Source organism: Lepidochelys olivacea, assembly GCF_965140295.1.
Source record: "Lepidochelys olivacea isolate rLepOli2 genome assembly, chromosome: 14".
Taxonomy (NCBI): domain Eukaryota; kingdom Metazoa; phylum Chordata; order Testudines; family Cheloniidae; genus Lepidochelys; species Lepidochelys olivacea.
Window position 1 is genome coordinate 39,965,801 of NC_140424.1, and position 20,890 is coordinate 39,986,690.

Consider the following 20,890-nt stretch of genomic DNA (forward strand, 5'->3'; position numbering starts at 1 on the left):
TTGTTTGTAATGTTTTATTTACAGTAAGTAACTAAAGGTGGTAAGTAAAAGGAGCCGAGAAGGAGCCTTAATAACCACAGCATGGCAAGGAGATCCCCAGCTACGAGAACAGTTTTCTTAATGGCACCAAAATAGCACCAATGGCCAGGAATTAATACAGGGAATTAATAAATTACAGTCTCACTTTCAGTAACATGTCATAAATCTCTCTGTTCCCTTTCTTTTCATACTCTCCTTTTCTATTCATTTTTCTAACCCGCACTTCTGATCCGTTTAGTTTCCTGTGTCTCTCCCACTCTCCTCCCCTCCCTGTTACAGATCATCCCCCATGGCTGCTCCATTCCTCCCCCTCATAGAGACTGGGGTCTGTGAGGCTAGAGAGGCTGATTTCCGGTTCCCCCTTTGCTATGGGTCTCAGGGGCACAGTCGGAGCCGGGATCCCGGCCCCACCCCGAGCCAGGGGCGGATTCTCTCCCCAGGGACGGAGCCCGGCGGGAAAGTGAAGATCGGGGCCTCATCACCAGCATCGATAAATGTCACCTGCCCCCGGCCACAGTCCAGACAAACCCGGATCCTGCTGGGGGCCCGGCTCCAGGGCAGGAGGGTCACAGGGGAGGTGAGAGCCCAGAACTGATCCCCCCACCGCCCCACAGCCCAGATCCCTCGCTCAGGGCTAAGGCTGATCTGTCCCTTCCTCCCCACAGACTCTCTGGCCACCCCCACAGCCCAGCGTTGCCCACCCCCTACCTCCACCTCCCAGCAATGTCTCCCTGAGGTGAATCCCTCACAGCCCAGCACACAGTGCTCAGTGTCAAATCTCTCAGGGTTGTTGGGCAGTCGCTGCCTCGTGTCTCCCCATCTCACACTTTTCCCACCCTCAGACAGGACGAGGTGGGGATCAGCCGTGTCTGGATCCAGAGTCACATTCGCTGGGGAGAGAGAATCGGAGCGTGAGGGGCAGAGCTCAGCCCTGGGAGAGGCTGGGGCCATTTCTCACACTCCCCAGCAGCCCTGTTCTGGCTGGGACAGGCCTAGATCCCAGGGAGCTGCCTCTGTCCTGGGCACCTGAGACCGAGCAGGGATGTCACTGCACTTCCTCAGTCTCTGTAAGGAGACCCACTTCATTAGTTTCCCATTTGCTTGCATAAGCTTCAGCTCCCAGCTACCCCTGTTGATTCTGCTCCATTCCCAGCAGGAGAGACACACCAAGAAAGGTTTTAGTGGGGAGGGAGCAGAGGAAGCAGGTCCAGTTTTGAATCCGAGACGGAACCTCCCTCCCCTAATGCAGCCTCCACTCCAAGGGCTGGGAACAGAGAGGAAGGTGCAGCATTGGGGAAGAGCTGATTAACACCACAGAGTAGGAGGTGGCATTGGGTGGGGTAGCCCCATCCCCAGCCCAGAGAGAAGGGAGGAGCTGGCAGCATCAGAGGAAGAGCATCTTCCCAATCCAGGAAGCAGGGAGCAGCTCCAATGAGAGAGCCCAGCCCTGCCCAGAGGAAAGGCAGGATGTTGGAGAAGGGCGATGAGGAGACCCCCCTGCACTGGGATAAAGTAGAGGGATGTGTCAGCCCTCAGGAGAGAGAGCTCTCTTCCGGTGCTGCTCAGGGAGAGTGTTTCTGTTCATTAGCATGGGCATGAACTCAGCACTAAGGTTGGTGTCAGGATTATTTGTGTTCCAGCACCTTGGCAGAAGTTGGGGAGGGGGGTCGCACCACCTGTGGCCCTGCCCTCTCCCTGGCCCTGCCCCACTCTTCATCTTCCCGCTGAGGCCCTGTCTCTGGCCAGGCTGGGAGCCTTGGCCACTATGGAGAGCCCCTGACCCTCCACCTTCCCATGTCCCCACTCTCCGGTGTGCACCACCCAGGGCAGGTGGAGGGTCCGGGGGGAAGAGGAGCAGGGGTGGGGCCACTGAGAGGGACAAGCACCAGGAAGAAGCTGCACTACACAGGGCGAAGTTGATCAGCCGCCCCTCCATGAAGCACAGCGAACGCTGCGATGCGCCACGCCTGCCCAAGGCTTGCAGTGTGGGGGGCCAACACGGCCCCCTGCCCCCAAATTATGTCCATGTTAAAAAGTGGGTGGGCTTGGCCCCCTGGGCCCCCATGTTCCAGTGCCCCTGGATCTCCTCGCTGTTTAATGGGTTATTTTTAGGGCTGTGTGTGTCATGGCCACTGTTGATTTGGTTGGTAACTTTCGTTACAATCTCAGGAAGATGTTTTCACTGGAATTTTCTCCTAATGTAAAGACAATCTCCAGCTGCAAACTCACCCTGTCTGTGTGCTCCTAGGGATTCCAGTGCAGACGGCAGAGTGTCTGGCAGGGGAAAGGAGAAAAGAGATGAGATTTCAGGCTTTCTTATTTATAACAGGTTTCAGAATAGCAGCCATGTTAGTCTGTATTTGCAAAAAGAAAAGGAGTACTTGTGGCACCTTATAGACTAACCAATTTATTTGAGCATAAGATTTCGTGAGCTACAGCTCACTTCATCGGATGCATTCAGTGGAAAATACAGTGGGGAGATTTATATACACACAGACCATGAAACAATGGGTGTTTATCATGCACACTGTAAGGAGAGTGATCACTTTAGATAAGCTATTACCAGCAGGAGAGTAGGGTAGGGGGAGAGAAAACCTTTTGAAGTGATAATCAAGGTGGGCCATTTCCAGCACATTTCAAGGAGTTAACAAGAACGTCTGAGGAACAGTGGGGGCGGGGAGGGGGGGGGAAGGAATAAACAAGGGGAAATAGTTTTACTTTGTATAATGACTCAGCCACTCCCAGTTCTATTCAAGCCTAAGTTAATTGTATCCAATTTGCAAATTAATTCCAATTCAGCAGTCTCTCATTGGAGTCTGTTTTTGAAGTTTTTTTGTTGAAGGATAGCCACTTTTAGGTCAGAAATCGAGTGACCAGAGATATTGAAGTGTTCTCCGACTGGTTTATGAATGTTATAATGCTTGACATCTGATTTGTGTCCAGACAGCCCCCCAACCTGAAGCAAATACTCACCAGCAACCACACACCACACAACAGAACCACTAACTACAATACCCACCTGCAGAAGTGAAGAAACAGACTGATAGAGCCAGAAGAGTTCCCAGAAGTCACCTACTACAGGACAGGCCCAACAAAGAAAATAACAGAACGCCACTAGCCGTCACCTTCAGCCCCCAACTAAAACCCCTCCAACGCATTATTAAGGATCTACAACCTATCCTGAAGGATGACCCAACACTCTCACAAATCTTGGGAGACAGGCCAGTCCTTGCCTACAGACAGCCCCCCAGCCTGAAGCAAATACTCACCAACAACCACATACCACACAACAGAACCACTAACCCAGGAACCTATCCTTGCAACAAAGCCCGTTGCCAACTGTGCCCCACATATCTATTCAGGAGACACCATCACAGGGCCTAATAACATCAGCCACACTATCAGAGGCTCGTTCACCTGCACATCCACCAATGTGATATATGCCATCATGTGCCAGCAATGCCCCTCTGCCATGTACATTGGTCAAACTGGACAGTCTCTACGTAAAAGAATAAATGGACACAAATCAGATGTCAAGAATTATAACATTCATAAACCAGTCGGAGAACACTTCAATCTCAATAAGACCAACGTCTTTGCAGCCTCACAACCATCCCAGGACACAATCTGCAAGAGAGATTTACATTTCCCTTTCTCATCCCCTCCCACCCTTCAGACTCCAGTTGGTTTGTCTCATTCACTCACTGCCTTTTGTCGTACCCTAGATCCAGATCATACAAAGACTTTGGCAGAAAAGTAACTTTACCCACTTTGGTCCCTTTGGCCAGGGGTTGGCAGCATCATGTTGTGCGACGGACACTTGACAAAATTACCGGAGTTAGTGACGGACACTGGCGGGGGGTTATGTCATTCAGTCATCATTCAACCCGTAAAATAACACACAATTTTCCACACTGAAAAAACCATAACCTAGCTCGTTAATAAATAATAGTAATAAACTCAACTCACGTTAGTGTTTTTGAATGTACCTCACTGCCGCAGTCAATATTTTTTCTGTGGGATGGGGGCATTGAAATAAATATTTATCCTAAAACCATATTTCAGTGCTTTGTTGTCACTAGTTTTTTATTTTTCTTGTTTAAATAATATGTCTGATGGGAGGATGAGTGTCTGTGTGTGTGTGTCCCATCTCTACACCACTTACCCCATGTCTATCCCCTGTCTGTGTCCCTTACATGGGAGATCCCCCATTGTGTCACAGGATGTGGGAAGCAGAAAATGGGGGTCTCTCAGTGGAGCAGGGTTTCCCTTCCCTTCACTGTGACCAGGGCACCCCTCTCCAGGCAGGGGTTATCCCAGGGTGGGTGGGAACCTCCTCTGCCTCCTGACCAGGACATAGGGACAAGCTCTGGCTCTGGCTGTGAGGGGAGGCACTGAAGGGCAGGGGCTAGGCTGAGGGGGGATGTGCAGTGGGTTCAGCACTGAGGGGCTGGAGGGAGCTCGGCTGAGGGAGGCTGTGCAGTGAGGGGGCAGCACTGAGGGGCTGGAGCTAGGCTGAGGGGGGCTGTGCATCCAGCCACAGAGAAGTTAGCAAAGTCCAATACCCCCTGTGTGGAGACAAGGGTCAAAGTGGCGTGTGCATAATCAGTAAAAAGAGTACTTGTGGCACCTTAGAGACTAACCAATTTATTTGAGCATAAGCTTTCGTGAGCTACAGCTCACTTCATCGGATGCATACTGTGGAAACTGCAGAAGACATTATATACACACAGAGACCATGCGAATACAGACTAACACGGCTGTTACTCTGAAACCTGCATAATCAGTGGGAATAAACCAATCAGAGAAGAGAACAATAACATGAAAATAGCTTGAACAAAAAAAGCCCTGCCAATGATATGTTCATGCATGTGTAGTGTGTGACCTATATAAGGAACTTAATATTCATACCACTCAAAGGTGATTGGAAAAGAACTAGTAAATATGCAATTTGGATGTGTATAATATGTCAGACATTGTAAGGGGTGATCAGAGCTTCGAAGGAGAAATGCCCCATGACCTACCTACGGTCCGGGAGAAGGGAACTGACCAACACTTCTTTCTATATGCGATGGCTAGTAGCAAATATCCCAATGGCTGGTGATGGGGCACTAGACGGGGAGGGCTCTGAGTGAGAGAGAAATCTTTCCCAGGTGTCTGGCTGTTGGGTCTTGCTGAAATCCTCAGTGTCCAGCTGACCACAATATTTTGGATAGGGAAGGAATTTTCCACCAAGTCAAATAGCCAGAGACCCTGGGGATTTTTTTTGTTTTTTGTCTTTTGCCTTCCTTTGCCATATGGGGCACATATCATTTACCGATGTTAAACTAGAATAAATTATGGATTCTCTGTAACTTGAAGTCTTTAAATCATTATATGAGGGCTTCAGTAATTCAGCCAGAGTTTACAGGTAAATTGCAGGAGTGGGTGGGGAGGTTCTGTGGCCTGCAATGTGCAGGAGGTCAGAGTAGATGGATCATGATGGTCCCTTCTGACCTTAAAGTCGATGAGTCATTTCTTACTTTGTAACTGTAATTGAAAAGCAAGTTTCTGGTGCAAACAAAGGTTTGAATTAATCAACCTGAGTGTCTTGGACACAAATGTCTGGCCATCTCACCCAAAAATTAAATAGAAGCATCATCTAAGTGTGAACCAATTGACCAGCACCATTCTCTTCCCACAGTCTCAGAGGCTCATCCCAATTTCCATTCCTAGATCCATTTTAGGTACCTTTGAATTTCCTCAGAGTCTCCGTTAGCACAATAGTTTTCTGGGAGAAATCGCTGACTCGCTCTCCCAGTTCAGGAGAAATCTCCTCTGGCTGCTGGAACTTCCCCTTCTCACACCTGGAGAGAAACAATTTCATGTGATTATATTTCATTGTGTGACTCATTATAAATTCTGGCTAGTGAGTCGCTGCTCTAATATGCCTGGAGTTAGAATTCCTCGACTTCTCCGAGCCTCAGAGCAAGTGCAACACAGCCCATGGCCATACAATCTTCCCTTCAAAGGTCTCATTAATATTCTTCAGCTCTGGTCTGAAGAGATCAGCTCTGGGGACAAAAGGGGAATTGAGTCTCCATGGCCAATTCACTCCTTGGCTTCCATTCTCTGAGGGACAGGATGTTCCTATATAAAGTGCTGTAGAAATCTGTCCACTAGGATCTAGACTGAGACCTCCCCCCTCCCCAGCTCATTCCACACAGGTCTCCTAACAACCCTCAGGCTGGGAAAGACTCAGGTGGGAAAGACTCTTGACCACTGCTGCCCTGGGCTGAATGGTAACCAGGGCCCCAGTAGTGACAGGCCCATATTCCATCCCCACAATCCTGAGGCAGCCAGTCACTCAGGGATGTGGTATCTTGAGGAAACACTTGAGGTCAGTCTTTCCCACTGAATGGAGAATTCCAGAGTCTTCTGTACCAGGGTGAGAACATCAGGATTAAGTTTATCTGAGAGATTTGTATCCAAAATGTGACCTTCCCAACATACGTTGCTGTGGAGATCGGTGCTAACATCATCTCCATGCTCTTTCCCAGCATTGCCAAGTATGTGTGGGAGTGAGAGAGAGAGCCACGTACCTACTCAAGGTGCTTCTGACATCCTAGAGGGGAGAGAGAGGAGAGAGAGAAATTAAAAAAATCTCAGATTAAAAAACCCCACCTGAAACACACTTGGGATTCCAGGAAAGGGATTTTGCAAATACAGGGAAAATCAGCCCTGCCCTGGCCCCGGGGCCATGGTTTCACTGAGCTAATGGGGCTTTTCCATCTCTAATATCAATGTGTCTGTGAGTCTGCAAAGAACAATAGTCATTCACATTTCAGCAATGCACACATTGAGTTACACTGAGATCTCTGACTGCTGGACCCCGGTGCCTGTACTTCAGGAGCTGTCCTGTCCCTGTGTTGGGATTTGGGATGTTTCTAGCTCAGTCTCACCTGCAGGAATTCACTTGCTGGCTTCTGACACTTCCCCTCCATCTCACTGATCAGCTCACTGAGACGGGAAATCCCCTCTGAGAGTTTGGTGATATTTTCATTCTGTATCTTCACAATCTCCTTGTCCAGCTTTTCCAGCTGGGCCACCAGGAGTCGCTCTTGTTCCTCCAGGAGCTCCCGCAGTTGCTGAAATTCAGACACAATCTTCTGCCTCTCAGTTTCTGTCTGTTTCTATAAGAAATAAGGACAGGGCTGGTCAGGAACATGGATGGAGACTGTTGACCTTTCATACAGTCTTACAAGAGCGAGTTTCTTTACAATCTCTAACACATCTGTGTAGAGACCAGGCCATGAGCCGACAGGCCTAGTGCTCAGAGCTGCAGTCAGAAGTCAGGAACTACAGCCGAAGTCAGAGCTGGAGTCAAAGTCAGGATCTCACCAAGGGTTGGGGCTACAGTCGAGCTCAGAAGTCGTGCCAAAGGCTGAGCCAGAATCAGTGTCTGGAGTCACACGGGGGATCAGGACTGGAGTCGGAGTCAGGCAGCCGCGTGAAGGGTCAAACCAAAGTCAGACAGCAGTACTGCAGGTCAAACCTGAGTCAGGAACAACTCCAGGGCCAAGCCAGAGTCAGGGTCCAGTCCAGCAGCAGATCGGGAGTTCACTCAGTTGTTTGGACAACTTCCCGTGACTCCTGCTGGCGTAATTCATGCAGCCGAACGTCTGCTCCAATCAGGAGCTTCGTAGGCAGATCCGCTGGTAGGCCAGAGTTCCACTAGCCCCTCCCCTGCTGGCTCTGGAGAGCGGTCGGGTTGTAATGAGAGTCTCTGTGGACTGAGGTTCAAAACCCACCATTCTTCACATCCTGACACTTGACTCTACACTGTGATCACAAAGGAGAGGATTTTCTTACAGCTTCCCATTTGGGCCCAATCTCTCTGCAAGGGCTGTCTCCATGTCTACCGGGATATAGTCAGTGCGGTTTGGGAGAAATTTTGTGAAAGCCACAAGGGGTAGTAATTAACTCATTAACGAAAATGCATCTTAGATCCTGCAGAAGATGCTGTTGTCCTTCTCCAGGGAGAGAACATTTCTGATATGCACACGCCCACGCACACACACACACACACACACACACACAGTATCCCATGATCATGGAGAAACACACACAAGCCCACAGAGAAATCTACCAATAAACATCCCTCCCAGCTCCATGTCCCAGCAGGCGAAGAACAGGCACCGACCAGATACTCCCGGCTTCTCTCCTCTCCAGTCACTTTCAATCCCAGCATCTTTTCTCTCTCTTCCCTCAGAGTCTTCAAATGGGCTTGTATTTTTTCCTGAGAAACAGAAATGATTTCGTGGGTTTATTTTGAGGGTTGTAGGGGGTGGATGAGGTGTTTTCCCACCCAAAATTCAAGATAACAGTCAGTCTTCCTAGATAGACTAGGTGGGTAAGGCAATATCTTCTGCTGGCCCAGCTCCTGTTGGTAAGAAAGCCAAGCTTTTGAGCTTACACACAACTCAGCTCTGGGGAACGTACTCTTTCCTAGGCCTGAAGAAGAGCTCTGTATAAACTTGAAAGCTTGTTGTTCACCCACAGAAACTGGCCATGAGCAGATATTACTTCACCTACCTTGTCTCTCTAATATCCCGGGACCAACAACAATATTGTATACAACAGTGAGTCTTTCTAGAGATAGGACATCCGAGACACCAAGGAAATGAAAGCTTATTTATGGAAATTGGCCGTGTTTTGTATTCAGATTGTTTGAAGTTTTTACATCCACTTTCTCCATTGAGTGGAACCAGTGGAAAACTGGTGTCCCATGGCGGTGAATCTATAAAGCTATTTTTGAGAAGATTTAACAAACAGTGATACCAATCCCAGAAGCCACCGGGGGCAGCCATGTAGGCTGGGATGCTCAAAGGAGTCCAACTCCATTGACTTTCAGCCTTGTACCCCGGGGGATGGGATGGGTTGGACAGCACTGATGTAAGGACTAGGGCAAACCCCATTAGATGTGTTGACTTGTGTTAGGAACAGCTGGGGTTTGTCCTAGTGCTGTCCTAGCCCCTTTCCCTGCAATGGCCTCTGGGTAGCGACCCCAAAGTCCCTAGCAAAGACCCCAGAAGTGGTGGATTCTGGCAGATTTCAAAGGGCTGCCTGGTGGGACGAACGGAACCACGTTGGCTGGTCCTTGCCCATGAACACACGAGAACAGGTCAGACTGACACAGGTCTGCACTGCCCAGGGGTTAGTTTTGCTGAAGATAAGTCTGATCCCAGTGGCATGGACCTGCACTGACTGGAGCCCTTGTGGGTGTGGACTGAAGGTGCTTGGGGTCCCACACCATGTTCAGCCCAGTGATCTCCTCTAGTGCAGGCCGGCAGCATCTGAGTTTAACCCTCATGGAGCAGCACAGGAATTCACAATCCCCGTGGGAAACCTCCTCTCCCTGCCGGGCCTAGGAACTGTATCAAGGAGTCTTTTCCTCCTACTGTCTGTACTTCATCACTGCTCAGTGCTGCTGAAAGGGGCAGAGTAGCTAGTGGTTAGAGCACTGAAGTGGGCCTTGGAAAAGCAGGTTTTTAAATCCAGCTCTGCCACTGATCTGCTGAGTCACCTTGGACAAGTCACTTCCTCTCACTTTGCCTCAGTTTCCCCTCCCACCATTTGTCTGTCTTGTCCAGTTAGACTGTAAATGACTCGGGGCAGGGATTGGCCCTCACTGGGTTTTGTGCAAGGCCCCCACAATCGAGGTCAGATCTCATCTGGGGTCTCCAGGGGATGCAAATAACAATAAACACTGTGATACAACCAGTAATACCAGCCACAGCTTGTAACTCCCCCCATCAGCTTTCATGAAGTGAAGGCTACACACAACTGAATGACAGGGTTACACCATTAAGCTGTAATTAACATCCCAAGTTATTACCCATTAGACTGGGCAGCAACTCCCTACCTTGTACTCCTGGGCAGCTTCCTGTATGGGAACCACCGTGTGAGCACGGTGAGCCCGGGATCTGTCGCACACCACACAGATGGGGGTTTGATCCTCTTCACAGAACAGTTTCAGAGCCTCCTGGTGTTCCCCACACACCTCGCCCCCTCCTGCTCCCTTCACTGCCTGGAAACTCAGCCGCTTGGCGATTTCTAGGATATTTGCCAGCTGCCTGTTGGGCCTGAGGTTTCTCTGTTGCACAGTTTCTCTGCACTGAGGGCAGGAGGCGGCTGTGTCGGGTCCCTCCCAGCACTGGGCGATGCAGGCTCGGCAGAAATTGTGCCCACACTCCAGAGTGACAGGGTCTGTGAAATACTCCAGACAGATGGGACATGTCGCTTCCTCCTGGAGACTTTCCACGGGGCTCGCTGCAGCCATGGCTCCCTCCGGGCAGTGGGACAGGCTTTGTTTCCATTTCCTGAGTTCACACTATTCCCCGCCTGCAGCAGCAAGGGGGTGTTTCCTTGCCTGAAAGTGACTCATGTTGTTTGCTGGGCAGGAAGAACCCGACCAATTTCACCCCGGGAGGCTTTTGTGAAAAAATGAACAGTCACACCCCTGACAGGTAACTTTCAGTGAAATTAGCCTGTAATTAAAACCCCAAAGGGCTCCCGGCCTCCAATCAGCCCCTGTGCTGGTGGGGAGGGTCACTGAGGCAGCCCCCTGTGAGGATGAACCTGGAGGAGCAGCAGCTGTGTGTCTAAGGAGTGATAGTCAGGCTTGGCAGACATTTTTTATAATATAAAATTTTGACAGATAATGTTTATTTTAAGCAATTTTTATATTTATTGATTTAAACTTTCACCGTTGCACAACAATCTGGGTTTTAAGCATTTCATTCCAATTTAAATTTTCACAGTTGTGGGAAATTCTGGGGGGATCAGACAATATTTTGGTCAGGCCAGAACTAATTAATGACACTTGACACTGAGATTCAAAAAGTTGAAGCTTTAGAACCGTTAAAATTGTCTGTGAGGAGCTAAATCTCCTCCCTCCCGCAGCAGCTCCCCCAGGGCAATGACCCAGAGCCTCCCCCACCACCACAGGGACGGAGGCTGAGAGTCCATCTGCTGGCGGCTCAGGGGCCTGTGGAATGTGCTGGGATCTCAGCCTGGGCCCTAGGGGGCAGGTGACCCTGTCACACAACCACGCCCAGCAAGGCCTGCTCCCATTTTCTCCCTGTTTGTCCGTCCCGGCAGAGAGACCAGGGACTGCAGGGAGACCAAGCTCCCGTCCCCCACGTGAGGGCTGGGACCCAATGCCCGAGGGCAGCCGATGTGAGGGGAGCTCGCACTAGGGGCCTGCAGGGTACGTGGTGTGGGATAAACAGAGACCTCTCAGGCCACTTGCCCATTGCGGCTGCAGGAGGGGATGTGGGGACAGACGGAGGAGGCCTGGGGCAGTCTGGGAAGCCGCCATCGGGGACACGGCGAGGGAATTCAGCTGTGGCGGGGAAGCCGTGCTGCGCAGAGATGCTGCTGCGGATGCAGCTAGTTACCCGGGTCCAGCGCCGCAGCAGGTTAACAACGTGGTTACTAGACGTTGCAGCTCAGCGGAGTGAAGTGCTGCCCTTTTGCTGGTCTCCGCGCGGCTTGAGATTTGCAGGCATCCCTCAAACACCTTTCCCCTGCTGCTGTCTCAGGTACCTGAGTCTTCACTCAGCGTTGCAGAGCAGAGCAGATTCAGTGCTTTGGTACAGGGTTACGGAAAGGAAAGAGACTGGCATGGTACATATAGTACCTGTAATTTCTGTCCCCTGGCTGTCAGATGCACCGTGTGCAGCTGGTTACTTAGAGACATTCAGTCAGACAGCTGCGGTGGCCTTTTTCTGCTCTGCCCCTTTCGCAGTAAATGGTGGCTGTAACTTTCCCCACTCCGGTCCCTTTGGCATCACTGGGATGCTGAGACCTTTCAGGATCAGGACACCGAATCGTAAGCTTTCTAGGTCTATTTGCTCAGCATCTGCTTAGAGCTCAGCACCCTGGGGCCCTCATCCTCCACAGACTGTAATGCGAAGAGACACACAGGCATTGTATAGATGGGGAAACTGAGGCGGGGAGAGGGCTGGTTCAATGGGCCCCCTATTCACTGGCTGCAAGGGCCAATGCAGACCTGAGCAGCAGCTTGGCGAGTCCTGAGCTCCAGCCAGAGCTGCATCCCTGGTTTAATGGTCCTAAGGGGCTTTGCCAGGGTGCAGAGTACAAGAGATGCAGCTTCACCCTGGCCACACCCCTCTATCCCTTTCTCCCCCTTCCTCCTCCAGCCTGTCCATGCCCCATCCCCACTCCCTCCCGCCCCTCCCAGGAGCACTCCCTGTGCCTGCAGCTGCTGGGGAGGAGGCACAAACAGCCACTCTAGCCGGCATAGGAGCCAGAGCACAATGATGGGCTGGGTCCAAATCGCAAGAATGTCTTTTGATTTAGGGTCCAAATTTGGGGACTGAGCTAAGTGCTGAGGGGCTGGTTCTCCAAGGGGCTGGGCACCGGCAGCGCCCACTGACTCCGGCTGCAGCTGCGAATGCGGGTGGAACACGTGCCCTGAAGTCCTGTGTTTCGAGGAGATAAACTGAGACACCCCAAATTAGGCCACTGTTGTAAATTTAGGCCTCACGGACTTGTCCATTAACAGCAGTACGTGGGCTAAGTCTCACTGTAAGTTGCTGTTTATACTAGGTCACTGCTCGGTCCCACGTTTGTAAGCAGCAGAGGTGCTGACCTCATGGGTCCTCCAGAGCTCAAACACCCACGGAAAAAATACTGCGGGAGCTCAGCACCCACCAGCCCCCGCTGTTCTGCGGGGCTGCCAATGAGCTGTTTGGTGGCTGGGGGAGGTGCCTGGGGGAGGGCGGAGAGCAGCGAGCTGCAGATTGGCTCCGGCTTCGGGGCGGGGTTGGAGCAGGGGTGGGAAGAGGCAGACAGAGGGCAAGGCGTTAGGGGAGGAGGCAGAGTGGGGGTGGGAAGAGGCGGAGTGAGGGCAGGGCCTCAGGGATGGGCATAGTGGGGGTGTGGCCTCAGGGTGTAGCGGGGGTGAAGCACTCCCAGGGAAAAATAAAAGTCAGCGCCGATGGTAAGCAGAGAGCTAGCAGTGTAAGGCCCATATTATATCCCCAGTGTCTACAGGCAGCCAGTACCCCAGGGATGTAACAAGTTCATAATCTTTCCCACGGGATGGGTAAACCCACCGTTTTGTTCACAGGGCGAGAACCTCAAGGTTAACTTGAACAAAGTGAAAGTAGCGGAAATGTGGCTCCTGTCCACACTGTGCTGAGGTGCCCTGGGGAGATGTGGCTTTCACCTCGTGGCCAAGCCCCTGCCCAGTCTCAAGAAGTGTGAGGGGCACTGAGAAGGAGCCACGTGCCTGGTCGAGGTGCCTCTGACGTCCTAGAGGGGAAAAAGAGAGAAAAGAGCGCTCGGTCTAATATGTCTCACAGTGGGGCCCCTGATGGGGCTGTCGGACTCTGGGATACGGGGCGATGGCTCTGTGCATGGTAAGTTTAGATCCTCCTTTCAGCAAATGCAGAATGGGGGAAGGGATCAGAGTTTGCAGCAACATCAGGGGATGAGATTTCAGCAAACCATGTGCTGGCAGTTGCAGAATCCAATCCGTGAAAGGCCCCAGCCCAGCAGACCACCTGGATACATGTGTTATCTGTGCAGTTCTCAGCACACTGGGGAGTTCTGCATAAAAATGGCTGGCTGGGTCTGGCCCACTGAACTCAAGGCCAGCACCAGCCTCTGACAGCCCTGACAACGCTGAGTGCAGGAATGAGAATCAGCCAGTGGCTCCCTAAGGGGTCTGCGGATAAACCAACCTGTCCTGGGAATGGAAAGGGGGAGGCAGCCAAAGACTAGTCAGGGACAGTAAATACTGCAGGGAAAGAATTAGGGAACACAAGCAAACCAGAGAAACGGTAACCGGCAGGCATCAACAAGGATCAGAAGGGATTTTACAAACACCGGAAATCGAGACCCTGCCCTGGCCCCAAAGCCATGGATTCTCTGAGTGAATGGGGCTTTTCATCTCTAACATCTGCACGTCTGTAACTCTGCTAAGAACAATAATAATTCCCGTCTCTGCCATGCACACACTGAGTTACGCTGTGATCTCTGAGTGCCGGACTCCAGCGCCCAGGATTCAGGAGCTGTCCTGTCTCTGTGCAGGGGTCTGGGTGGCTGGAACAGTCTCACCTACAGGAATTCACTCGCTGGCTGCTGGCCCTGCCCCTGCAGCTCACTGATCAGCTTGTTGAGACAAGATATTGGCTTGGAAAAGTTGGTGGCATTTTCACTTAATTTCTTCCCAATCTCCCTGTCCAGTTCCCCCAGCTGGGCCAGCAGAAATTGCTCTTGGTCCTGGTTTCAGAGTAACAGCCGTGTTAGTCTGTATTCGCAAAAAGAAAAGGAGTACTTGTGGCACCTTAGAGACTAACCAATTATTGGAGCATAAGTATGCATCCGATGAAGTGAGCTGTAGCTCACGAAAGCTTATGCTCAAATAAATTGGTTAGTCTCTAAGGTGCCACAAGTCCTCCTTTTCCTCTTGGTCCTGGATATTCCAGCCCAGAGAGTCAAAATGAGAAACAATTTCCTGCCTCTAAGCTTCTGTCTTTCCCTGTGATGGCAGGTCACGGACATGTGGAGACTCATGGGCCATTTCATCACCCTCCTCCTCCCCTAACACGTACATAGCACTTCTCATTTGTAGAGCTCAAGCACTTTACAGTGAAGGTCAGTGACGTTCTCCCCATTTCACAGATGGGAAACTGAGGCACGGCGCAGTGAAGACCCAGATCCCCAGTGGGACTTAGGTGGCTAAAGCCCAGGTTTCGACCCCTGACTCCCAGAATTAGGTGCCACTGAAATCCAGAAAACCTCTGCCTGGCTGCCTCTAACTCTGCAGGGGCCTCAACTCACTCAGCACCATTTCGATGGGAAAATTTCCCAAGGTTCCTGAATTTCTGCTTCTGGGCCTGGGCCCTGCTGCCTCCTTCTCGGCGTCCAGACACCTGCCTCACGTCTAAACCCCAGAAGGAGCCTCCAAGCAGAAGGCCGGCAGTGGAAAGCCTCTCTTGCCCGTGGGGCCCAATCCTGTAGCAATGCGCTGAGCACCCCTTTTGGATCAGGGCTCAGACAAAACCCAGAGGAGGTGCTGGCAGAGGCTCCTTTATAACATAGAGCCCAGTGGTTAGGACACTTGCCTGGCGTCTGGGAGACTCAAGTTCTACTCCCTGCTCTGCCTGACGGGGAGGAAGGGTTTGAACACAGGTCTCCCACGGCTCAGGTGACTGCCCTAACCACAGGGGTCTGGGATATTCTGATGTGAGGCTCCCACAACCTTTTCTGATCAAGCTGCTTCACATTGGCTAAATAATTAAATAGCCCCTGAGTCAGAGCGAGGGGGTGCAATGAGTCTATAGCAGGGGTGGGCAAACTTTTTGGCCTGAGGGCCACACATGTATGGAGGGGCAGGTAGGGAAGGCTGGGGGAGGCTGTGCTTCCCCAGCCAGGCGTGACCCGGCCCCTGCCCCCTATCCAAGCCCGCCCCTCTCCCTGCCCCTTGATTGACCCCCGGATCTCCCACCTCCTGTCCACTCCCCTTGCCCCCTCACTACCCCCTGGGACTGCCACCCCCATCCAAACCCCCTGCTCCCTGTCTGCCCCCCTGGGACCCCCAACCCCATCTAATCCCCCCCCCGCTCCCTGCCATGCCCTGGGAGCCCGCCCCCATCCAACTATCCAAATTTTGTTTCTGGTTTTCATGTTGCAATTTTAGTTTTTCCAATTCCTGTTCCAAATTTTCCTTTTCATACTCACAGGCATGGTGCTTTTCTGTGAGCTTATTTACAGCCTGAGACATAGCACAGGTGACTCGTGCTGCTGTTTGGACTTTCTTGGGAAAATAGCCCTGTTGATTCCCCAACAAGAAGTTGTCCAAACCTTTCTTGTGCAGTGTAGAGACTGCAGCAGTCACACATGGATCAGACCCCAAGCTTTTAAACACCTGTCTTAACAAGCACTCATCAACCATAGCTGGAGGCCTCAGGGTGTCCCCCTTCTTCTCAGGAGTAAACCCACCTTGCTCGCACTTGCAGAACATCATAGACTTGAAGATAACACGAATTCAACTCCATGTGCCTATGTATTTTCCTCTCTCCCAATAATCTGATCCCAATCTGATCCAATCCTCAATTCCTCGGCCACTGAGTCTAATATCTTAAGACAAGAATTTAGCTTATCCAACCAGTTCAGAAACAGTTGACTTAGTCACTGGCACGGTCACCATCCTCGGCTACAAAATATTGAAATGGATCTTTAACGACTGACAGCTGGGCAGAATGTTCCCGGTACCCGTCAACAAGTCAGAATCAGTAGACTCCATGCAAAACAGTTTATTTGAGAAAGAATCACAGACGCAGTATAAGGTTATCTAATGCACGTCTCCCTAGTGAGCCTCAATTCCCCAAGCACAAACCCTCAGTATTTATACTGGCCCCACACAGTATTCTGATTGGCTAGCAAAGCGGGTATAACTATCAATCTAGATGAGAATTTATCTCTTTCATTGTCTTCTATTCTCAGTCACCTGATCTATCAAGGATTCCCCCGAGGCAGTGGTTTTCAAAGGAGTCATATGCCCTGTGGACATTTTATTACTAATTTTCTCCTAATTAATACTTTGGAAGGGACTGCAGAAGGGGTACCAACCAGACATCACCCCACGTTGGTGCTCTCATCAATCATTCACTCAAGCTGTCAGTTAAATGCCTTCCAAAGGGGTCATTTTGCCCCGGGTCAGCTTGTGCCAAGCTCACTGATCTTGTGTCTATACATTTTCTTTACCTAGTGAGCCGGCATATTGACTGACAAAGGTCGGTAACAGAACAGATACGCAGAATAGAGAATTTCCACTTTAACCGTTTGAAACTAAGGAGGCCCTGCTCCCAGAATCCTCTAGCAAATTCAAACATGTCAAGCCGTACCACATTCATGTTCACCACATTCATTAATAAGAAGCACAGTAATTCATAATAATTCAGCACCGTCCCAACACCCTGGACAGTGAATCTCCTTGTTTCCACCCCTGTCTCAGTGCGAGGGAGTCGTGCTTCTCCTTCAATGGGTGTCAGTTCCCTGTCACTCCCAGCCTTTTACCTCCCCACAAAAACTCATCAGGGCTCTGCCAGTCCTAACTTTGCCTTGCAGATTAACACTGGGCACAACCTTGTCTCCAGCCCCTGTGATGTGTCCTTCTGTAGTGGCCACCCCGTCTCCACTGGACACTCAGACATTCCCAAGTAGGCCATCGGGACAACACCAGCTTCTTTGATTCATCTGAGGATCAGTGCCAACAGAACATCACAGCACTGAGATGTATTTTTAGTGAAAACAAACAGGAGTTTATTAGTTAAGATTGAAGAGATAGTGAGCGAAGCAGTAAGACCAACAGGTTACAAACCAATCATCAGGTATAACAGGATTCAGATAGGCCGAGTTTAACTTTAACAGGTAAAATCCATGGCTAAAGCATTCTCCTAGGGCCACCAGCCACCACTGATGAAATCCCCCTTTTCATAAATGCAAAGCATGCTCTCTTTTTGGCTTCCTGAAGGACTGCAGGGTGCTGTTCTTGTCCCCCAGTTATAGTCCAGTAAACCGCTGAAGTGATCCCCCCACCATTGTCTGTTCTCCAGTGTGCTCTTTCTGTTGGTCCTATATTCCAGTGGCTCTCAGCCTTTCCCCACCATGGTACCTCTTTCAGGAGTCTGATCTGTCTTGCCTCCTTGGCTCACTGAAAAATGACATGCTTCCAAAATCTGACAGAAAAAGACAAAAGTGTCACAGCTACTATTAGTGAAAAATTACTTCCTTTCTCTTTTTTATCATATAATTTTAACAAAGAAATCAATTGGAATGAGGGATTTCAAGTGATTAAAAAAATTAATCCTGATTAATCACATGATTATTTGAACTGTTAAACAATAATAGAATACCATTTCTCTAAATATTTTTGGATGTTGTCTCCATTTGCAAATATATTGATTTGAATTACAACACAGAATACAAAGTCTCCAGTGCTCACTTTATTTTTTATTACGAGTATTTGCCTGTAAACCCCCCCAAAAGAAATAGTATTTTTCAATTCACCTATTACAAGTAGTGTAGCTCAATCCCTTTATCATGAAAGTTGGACTTACAAATGTAGAATTATGTAAAAAATACCTGCATTCAAAAAATAAATAAATAAATTAAATAAAACAATGTACAATTTCAGAGCCTGTAAGTCCACTCAGTTCTACTTCTTGTTCAGCCAATCGCTTCGACAAACAAGTTTGTTTCCATTTGCAGGAGGTAATGCGGCAAGTGAGACGAGGCAATCTGATGACACGGTTGCAGCCGGAGTCGCAAGATATTTACATGCCAGATGCGCTAAAGATTCCTCTGTCCCTTCATGCTTCAACCACTGTTGCTTAACGTCCCTTCCCCTGGCCTGTTATACCTGCTGCCCATACTCAGACCAGAGCTGATCATTCTTCAGCTTTTTAGCCTCTTCTAGGTTCTGTGGGGAAAATTTTTCATCTGCCAGTAGGGTTCCCAACTCTCCTGGACTGGACGCCATTTGTGGCAATGGCGTCTGGTCCGGGAGAGTTGGAAACCTTATCTGCCAGAGAAATCCCCTCTGGCTGGCATTTCCCATTTGCCTGCCTCCTGCCGAAGGAGAGTCAATTGGCTTCACCCATGGACATAGCTGCTATCTCCCATTGGGGTGGATTAATTACCTCTCCCACTGGTGCAGTACAGACAACTGCTCCCTGTAGGAATGGTGCCACTGACCTTCACCCTACTCTTACTAAGCATAAGATTGTGCTGACTGCTTTATACAGGGGTTAAAAAGAGGCAAAGGGGGCAAATCAGAGAAGGGGGGCAGCTAGGGTCTGATCAGGGGGGAAAATTGACTGGTCGGGGGGGTCATGAACCTGACAAACACCTGCCAGGAATGGTCCAGATAATACTTAGTCCTGCCATGAGTGCAGGGGACAAACTGTTCTCTGTCATCATTTGTTCCGTCAGAGAGCAGTTGTTTTTCCAATAGCAGTTTCTTACAAACCTTTTACATATCTGCAACTGGTGCAGCTAGCACATTCCTACCGGGAACAGTTTCCTGTACGACACTCGCCAGTTCCCACTGTGTGCAGAGCAGGGGGGAAGCCAACCCTGCGGGGAGCTGAAAGACACCTGAAGAGGGGAAGGGGGTGTAGAAAACGTGGGATTGTGGCGGGGGGGATGAAGGACGGCTCAGGGGCAGGAGGGGGATGGAGTGGGCAGGGCAGGGGGCATGGGGTAACGCAGGGGAATAGAGAAGACTTATGGGCCAGACGGGAACAGAGCTGCAATAGAAGGAAACTGGTGGTGGGGGTCACTGAGAGGGGAAGGAGGGATGTCAGGCTGGGGGAAGCTGGGAGTAGACTGTGAGAGCAAGAGCAGACTGGCTGGAGGAGGGAGGGAAAGAGGGTGGGGTCAGGGAGAAGGAGAGGGAAAGATACAATGGCAGCTCCTCACCCCATGGGGCAGGAGAGGGGGAGGGGCATTCTTTTACTGCAAATAGTCAGGGAAGCTTTGGGGGTAGGTGGAGGTTTCTGCCTAAGGGCTCTGAAGCTACAAGGCAGGTGTCCAGACTAGGGATGAAAATAGCATTTTACAAAAGTAACCGTTTCAACTATTAAAATTGTATTGGTTACACGTTAAAGGAATTCACAACATAGGCCCCCGCCCAGGATACTGGCTCTCGCCCCCACCCGGCATCCCTGCTGCCACCATGACTGGTTTAGCCGTGCAAAGCACAGGCAGACAGGCTGGAATTGCTCTGGGCCCAGTGGAATGATTTTTAGAGAAGGGGTGCGGTGTCCCCCCTTATCCCTCTCTGTGCCCCCCCATCCCGTTGAGGTGGGGCCGGGAGTAGGGCCATGGCTTCGGGGGGGGGGGTCGGGATGCAGACAGGGGTAAGGGGCCTGACGCTGGACGCGGAAGGTGATGAAGTCATCCCTGCAGTACTGTCATTTCCTCCCCCCATGGGGTGTCCCGGTCCATGGCCTGCACCCCGTGGAACCCTGGGGGAGGGCAGGGACAGAACTAGGTTAGCAGCCAGAAGTGCTCAAAGATCAGGAGTCTCCCCCATCCCCATCAGCTGACAGAGATTACCAAAGGGGGGGGGCTTTTTATTTGTCCTCTGGATTTGCTCCTTTCTGAGGACGCTGGGAAGAAAGGTCCTGTCACCGAGAGCCTGAGGGCGTGTGGCCACCGCCAGAGCACGGATCTAACCCGCAGCATCCCTGCAGCACAGCCAGGGCCTGGGCAGGAGGCCTGGGACGTGGGAGGGACAGACTGTGAACTGCCCTGGCATCCCAGAGACCCTGGTTGTGCTTCCCCAGGGCCCACAGAGTGGGGCTAAGTGTTTTCCTTTCACCTTTCCCATTGCTTCCTGATTTCTTTTATTAGCTGCTGTTTAATAAATTGCATTTGTTCCGGGGTATAGACAATGGTCAGGGAAGAGGCCAGAGAAGCATCCAGACTGGAGAAAGTACCCAGAGTGGGGACGCTTTAGCCCGTGTCCTGAGTGGTCACAACCAGGTTGGGGGGGGCCGAGCCCCACAGGAAGCCAGGGCCCAGCCTTGTCAGGGTTATAAGGACTTTGCTACACAGGAGAGTGGAAGGGGAACCCTCAAGGTGAGGCAGGCTCTGGGTGAGGGAAGAGGGAGCAAGGACTCAGATCCTTCTGCTATTTGATTCCACCAGGGCAGTGTTTAAGTCAGGAAAGTTCCCCACAGTAAGGGGTCCATTTCTCTGCCTACCTCTGTGCATGTTTACTGGTTTCCCCGAAAGTGCATTAACTAATTTAGGGAAAAATGTCAGA

At 50.8% G+C, this 20,890-nt stretch overlaps 1 protein-coding gene and 1 long non-coding RNA gene across 2 annotated transcripts; one reads left to right on the forward strand and one right to left on the reverse strand.

Annotated features, from left to right (window-relative positions):
- Window positions 1–10,423, reverse strand: LOC311530867 (zinc finger protein RFP-like). Its single transcript, XM_084647849.1, has 7 exons — window positions 9,944–10,423; window positions 8,222–8,317; window positions 6,981–7,211; window positions 6,621–6,643; window positions 5,770–5,885; window positions 2,269–2,313; window positions 1–929 (listed from the first exon to the last, which is right to left on the reverse strand). Exons 1-7 carry the CDS (start codon window positions 10,358–10,360, stop codon window positions 415–417), a joined length of 1,443 nt encoding a protein of 480 aa, XP_084503975.1. The 5' UTR covers window positions 10,361–10,423; the 3' UTR covers window positions 1–414.
- Window positions 10,424–10,442: 19 nt separating this feature from the next.
- On the forward strand, window positions 10,443–18,409 carry LOC311530935. The gene is made up of 3 exons (XR_014714121.1): window positions 10,443–10,547; window positions 13,178–13,469; window positions 18,328–18,409. It is a non-coding gene; the product is annotated as an uncharacterized lncRNA (long non-coding RNA).
- Window positions 18,410–20,890: the final 2,481 nt, after the last annotated feature.